This window comes from Pterocles gutturalis, unplaced genomic scaffold (genome assembly GCF_000699245.1).
Source record: "Pterocles gutturalis isolate BGI_N339 unplaced genomic scaffold, ASM69924v1 scaffold46481, whole genome shotgun sequence".
Classification (NCBI taxonomy): Eukaryota; Metazoa; Chordata; class Aves; order Pterocliformes; family Pteroclidae; genus Pterocles; species Pterocles gutturalis.
Genome location: NW_010102188.1, coordinates 5,041 through 11,873, shown reverse-complemented (window position 1 = coordinate 11,873; position 6,833 = coordinate 5,041). Strand labels below are relative to the sequence as shown.

The following is a 6,833-nucleotide window of genomic DNA, read 5'->3' as shown; positions in this document are numbered from 1 at the left end:
GAGGGGTTAGCACTCCAAACACGCATTGCACAGTCATATGCCTTCCCTGATGGGGGGTCAGTCACACCAGTTTCGCAAAACAGAATATCTTCAACACAGATGACTGATGTCAAATTACTGTTTTAGGATGTGGGGGCTGAATTGCTTCAGGCAGTCATGGCTTAAAAGTCTGCCGCCTTCATCTTCCTCTTGTGACTGTGTTACGTAGACAGAAAGAGCAGCAGATGGTTCGTGGTGTTCCAGGCATCTGAGGAACTTAATGGAGGAAAATTAAGGCCCCTAGAAATTATTTGATGTCACTGCCTACCGGGGATTATAGAAATAAAAAAATTTGAATCCAGAAATGGAATTTAGACTTTATCGCTTGTCCAAGTGACATCACAAAAGTTTAGCTCCAGGCTGCTTTGGTAGGGACTATTGTAAGTTCTCCTGCTGGACCCCACAGTTCCACACAGCCCTTGCCTTCAGTGTGTCTGAAGCAAAGATAGGACTGAAACATGTAATCCAGTTAAGAAATTGTTTCAGATTACAAATATCTGAATTTATAACTGATAATAGAATTTAAAGTATTTTTCTTCCGCTAGCTTCAGAAGAAAGTAAATGCACACATGCAAACTTTCGCTGGGTAGCTCCCTGGTGGCAATGTTTTATTGATGATTTTTTTCAAGTATTTTGTCAACCCACTACTGGCTGTAGATTTTTTAAAAAGTGAAATGAATTTATCTTTTGCAAACTTCTGTAGCAAGTATTTATTTTGCAACCATGGTGCTGAAATTAAACAACTAGATAAATACATATTTATATTCCTGCAACTACAGGACTTTTTTTAAAGACAGCATTAATGTGTTGCTAAGAAACAAAGTCCTTAGTATATCTATGTCACTCTTTAACTTATCCTAATTATAAACAATTTTTAAATTGCATTTGAATTGTATTTTTAATATTTAACCATTGTCCAATCACTTCAGACATCATCTTGTTTAGAGGAGGCACTAGAAAAAAGGGACAAGTGAGATAAATAGATCTGTTCTTAAAGTATCATCATTTGGAGTTGCTGAAATGTTCACAGGAAGCCCTTTTCCCCAAACGAGGAGGGTCAGATCTGTTATGGCAAATGGTTGTGATTGACTAGATGTTGCTATTCTTGTGTTGTTAATTCTTCCTGTAATTTGCTGCAAATATTTTGTTTGTTTATTTTCACGTTTCTTATGAATAAATTGTAGTAAGACCAAAAGTTTTAGGTTTTGCACAATTTTCAGGCTCTCTTCATATCCCTAGGCTTCCACCAATAGATACATTCCTTGATTGCACTGCCTGCCCCTTTCAAACATCAATCACCTCTAGAAAGACATCAGTCTACTACATTTCTCCAGAGCTGGATGGTACTTTTTCCTATGGTATTTCTTTAAAAAGTTAGATGTGAAAAAGTGAAGACCTTTCTTTTGGTACTGGAAGGAGCATGGAGAACAGAGCTGGAAATACTCACACCTATGTTCTGCTGTCCTGCTAGGGCTGGATCCTCTCTGCACAATCCCTACGTCAGCTCTCAGAAAGGGAAGCCTGCTAATAAGAATGTGTATTCGTCCATACCATTTAAGTCACTTGAGTCAGTCACAGATGTATATTGTGTCTATCTGCATAAAGCAGAGCACCAGCTACACCAAGGGTCAGGCTGCAAAACTTTTGATTTGCCAGACACTGATAAAATGAAATGAAATAAAAGCAAGAAAAGGTATGGTTTGTTCTTACCAGGGGAAGAACAAATATCAGATGACAGAGAAAAACCTGCAACAGCCGTTGCCTTTTTCAGCCTTCACAAAAATAAATAAATTGTGATTTAATTAGTTTAAATAACCAGGAAAACTTGGAAAAGCCTGAAGAAAGAATGAGTTAATGAATCTGGAATTAGGAATCCTATAATGATAAGCAAGTGTAGGTCCTGCTCACCAGCCTGATCCTCCCCCAGCAAGGGGAGTAAAGTAAAACTAACAGCTCCTTGGCAAGGGGCATCTCGTAGACCTTCCCCACACTGATGCACTTCCCCCCATGTTCCCTTTGCTTCACCCGTGCAAAATTTCTGGTACTGCAACATAGAACAATTGGGTTCATTATGCCTGTAAACAGCTACTCCCTCTTTTGCAGCACTTTTTTTTTTTTTTCCATTTTTGCAAGTTCAGTCAACTCACAGGGCATTCAAACACCAAAACCAGTGCAAAGGCAGCAGCTGGAGCATGTGGCCAGACACCTTGTCCTCCCAGCCACAGTTCAGCCAGCTCTCTCCAAAAGCACCCAACAGCCCAAGAAGGACCTCTAAAAGCAGCGTGGCAAACGTGCTTGTGTAGAGGGGATCGTTTACTTGACAGTCTGAATTCTTGTATTTACAACAGAAAAATGTCTCCAAGCAAAGCATCCATCTAAATGTACTAATGGTCACAAGAAAGTGAGCTGTAATAGAGGTTGTTCCATGCAAATAATCAAACATGACATTTTTTCCCACTGTTTACCAGCTCCAGTGACCAAGACAAGAAGCCATGAGAAACACAACACCTGTTACCACCAGTTCCCCCATGGGGCATCCACTGGTAAGAAGCAACCCACCTTTGACAAGCAATTTATATGAGAATAAAAAACATGTTGCTACTGAAACAATCAACAGAGCACTAACATGCAATACTTTCCACCTCAGATACACATTCGTACAATCTGATGGCCAAGGGTTCTGGAACTCATAACTGGTTTTCTTCCTTGCAGCTATTCCACATCACAAAGTAGTCAACTCAGGATTATCTCAAGAACACAAAATGCAAGTTCTCATATTAAATAGCCCCTCCTTTATCTCATCTTTGGAACAGCATTACACTGGTAGTATTTAATATTTCCTAGTAAGTATTAAAATTAACTCACATTCGGCAGGAAAATGTTGTCAGTTCAAGGAGTAAATACTTTCCTCAGTATAATGCAGCAAGATTAAATTCAGAGTCACTGTCTGCCGAAATCAAAGAACAGTTTTGCCCTTTTTAACATTGGCAGATCACAGAAGTTTACAGTGAGAAGTGTCTGGATTTTTTTTAGGAAGCAACAGGATGCACAACAGGTGTTGTAAATTCCCTTAGGATTCGAGCACTTCTTCCAGGACCCAAGTGCTGAGAACTAAATCTCATGCCAATCTATACAGGTAATTAGAGGTGTGCTGTGTTACCCCTAAAATCCTGGAGAAGCAGATCAGCAGGCAAGGCACATCTAAAAGGTCCAAACACTTTGTCCTAAGGGATCACCATGGCTACAGAACTGGTATGTATTCCTCTTCCTGAAATAATTCCTAACACATCAGGCTAAAGTAATAAAAATACTTATATACAGATATTTTATATATAATATAATACTTATATACAAACACACAAGGTGGACACTTTGCCTCAAGCATCAGATCAAAAAGACCTTGAACCTTGCTCTCCATCTTTGTATCTAGGTAACAAACTACAGACATTTGCCTAGTCCCCATGATGAGCAACTTGTTACTGATGCTTTCTTTGCTTCAGCAGGTTGATTCAGCCCAGGCTAGGACCTTACTTTAGGACAAAGTGCTTCCTTATATAGCCTGCCATTGCTTAAGATCCCAATTAGATTAAAATACTCTCCCACCCTGAGGATTTCCTCCATCATTAGTCAGAAATGAGATTCACTTTCTTCCCACCAGAACACTTACTGCCCCTGTCTGCTCTGGAGACACTAATTACTGCCCAGCAGTAAACAGGCAGCTCGTGATTGCTCGCATCGTTAGCCAGCCTCTGAAGAGATCATCAGCACACTGCTGAGCAGACTGCCCTTTTCTCCCCGCCTGGGCAATACTCAGATCCTAGCGTGAACCCGTCCCACTGGTTTTTTTTATAATCTCATATTCCATAAAACGTATCATTTGCTAATCACACAACACAGCACATTGCTGGCTTCCCTGTGAGATGAAACGCAATGATAATCAAATCACTTTCAGGGGTAACAGATCCTTGGGTGGCTGTATCCTGAGCTGCCCCTGCAGGCTACCACGTCACTGGACAAGACAAAATATTAACAGCAACGCTCACATTTTTTTCAGGATTCATAGTGTATGTGAAACTAATGAGAGTCTGTGTTACATCTTGGCAGATGGTTGGATAAAAACACTTTAATTCCAAACACCAAATCCCTCAGCTCCACTTTTATTTGCATTCTCTAGGCATGGATCTCCAGAACTTGTCCTTGACTGCCTTAGACCACCAACTGCACCGGGCGGCTCATGTGACAACAAAGTGTACAAACGCTGGCACCTCCTGTCTGCATTCTCACAGTCCTCTCTACCTTCACTACTGCTATCACACGTGTGAATGACAGTGGCTGGCTCAAATCCAGTGTGAGGTTTTTTATTAGAAGGATTATTTTCAACAAATGCAGACCTCTTTTGTTCTGCAAAAATACCACAACTCTGAAGATACAGTTTGAAAACTTTAATGAGGCTTTGCAATTTACATTCAATACGTATAGTACACAAAATATAAGAAAATCACATATACATATAAACTTTTGTTTGTTTTACAAGTCAACTAGTATGAAATACACAAGTTACATTTATTCACATAACAAAATGGAACATCGGTGAGCTTCATTCACCAATCAAATATCTCAACAATTTATGAACCAACATTTTTTTGCAGGTGCTAAAACAACTATCTTCCATAAAGAACAAATAATTTATGTCAACAGATACACCGGCATCACATTCTATGACATGACAAAAACAAACTAAGCACTGACTGAACACTTCCAGATTTCAGCAGAACCCACATGAAAGCAACAGTGCAGAGCTTACACCAGCATCTAATCTGTCCACGGTTTATCAGCTCTGTGACGGAGGAAATAAATCACATACAGAAATTCAACCTTTTTAAAACAAAAAGGAAATAGCTTTTAAAACAAAAAAATAAAATATTTAACCTGTTGGGTTTTTATTTTCTGACTTAAACTATTCTCACATACAACATGAATTTGTAGTTTGTGAATAGTTTTGGTCCCTCAGACTTGATGAATCAGTTTTTAACTACTTATTCCAAATATACCAACAATCCACTAATGTAGTTATTTGAAGTTAAGTAGATAAAAATAACATTAGACATTACTGTCTTAAAATAATCCCCCTGCTACAAAGTCTCTGATACTCCCATTTTTGCTTCTGAACAAAGTACAGTCACAAAAAACAAAGCTTCTTTTAGCAGCATTAAAGGTGAAGGGCCTCCTGTGTAAAGTCCTGGAAACTTTCTGGTACCTTCAAATATACTGAATACCCTCTGCTCTTCAGACACAGAGCCTGCAAAAACGGAGCGTGCAGTTTGCTTTCACAACCACAGCCACGCTCCCAGTGCAGCTCCCTGCAGAGGTGCTCCTTTGGTCACACATATTTTTCATGAAACACGTGTGACCTTTCACAAATGAAGCAGGGGTACCTCATGAGCATTTCAGTATATGCATTAGGGGAACGCCTCAAGAACCTTCCCACAATTGGGGGGGAAAAAAACAATTCTTTTTACAGACTAACCACAGCTTTAAGCCAGTTAGTTTCAACAAAATCTGTTGAAAGGACTAAAAACTCACTGATAGATATAAAAATGTAATTGTAAGCAAGCTGAGCTGATCTGCTTCTGTGTTCCCGCAGGGAACCTGATGTTTTGTCAGTGATTTGAAACAAATGTTTACACAGATGAAGTCTGCAGTTCTCCCAAAAATTCATGGAAAAATAAATAATTAAGAGATCAAGTCAATGAACCAAGCAAACTGGATCATTTAATAAGCTGGGCACAAGCAAAATGTCTTTTATATATCCAATTGGAAAATTCAATGCCTAGGAGCAAAGAATGCCCTTACAGAAAGGACAGCAGACTTTATCCTGGGAAGCAGTGAGTCTGTAAAGGATTTGGGGGTATCACTGGTAGATAAAATTTACCCCTTTTAAAAATCACCTTGGAGATCACTTTTGCACTTGCATGTGTTCTAAAGAAGCCTGCCAAGGTGAAGGATTTGGTGGGAAGTGAACTCCGTTCACTTTAGTACCTGTAAGAGAGAAATACAGGATGATTTGTCATTCTGCTACCAGGTTTGGAAGAGGTGTATTCAGAAGGGAGTTAAAACATTCAAGTGCATCTTTTGGAGTAGCAACATCAAATTGGTAAGCAACAAGAGCAAACCACTCAAAATTTAAAACAAATGCCAAACCACTGAGACTTGGAATTAATTTTAAGGTATTGCCCATGTATGAGCATTGCCTCCATCATCTCTTCATACACTGTGTTTAACTTTATCGTCCCATAGAGCCAAGTGGCTGTAGGTTTATTTGTTTGGAACTTACTGGTGACTCAGATATTGCTGCAACCTTCAAAGAATTCTTGATGGAGCTGAGTTCCCACGTATGTAAGTTTATGATGTGCACGCCGCAACATCCCCTTGTGATCTTGTACAGGTTTCTAAGTACGGCTTTCCGGAGAAGAATGTACACCCAGGGATCTAAAATCTGATTCCATGTTGCCATTCGGAGAGCAAAAAGTATTGTTTCACAGGTCTCCTTTGAACGACTCTCATTTATCCCGATTCTGGCCATTGTCACCTGAAAATTAAACATTTTAAAATCATACATCAGAAAAATACACCAGGACAGCATGTATATGAGTGAAATTGTTTCAACATTATCTCTAATCTTCACACCTTCACAGCATCAATGCATCTGAGTTGCAAAGTAAATACTTCCAGGCATGTAACACTTATCACCCTAGAAATCCTCATGTTTTACACAGGGTGTACTGTGCCTGCTG

The 6,833-nt window shown here is 39.4% G+C and overlaps 1 protein-coding gene across 1 annotated transcript in view; it reads right to left on the bottom strand.

Annotated features, from left to right (window-relative positions):
• Nucleotides 1-6,167: 6,167 nt before the first annotated feature.
• The window catches only part of LOC104470501, a gene marked incomplete at its 5' end in the record, with an annotated part of 3,798 nt that continues 3,132 nt past the window's right edge, over nucleotides 6,168-6,833 (bottom strand). The window contains 1 exon segment of the mRNA XM_010085455.1: nucleotides 6,168-6,726. Within this exon segment, the coding sequence (XP_010083757.1) occupies nucleotides 6,323-6,726 (404 nt within the window).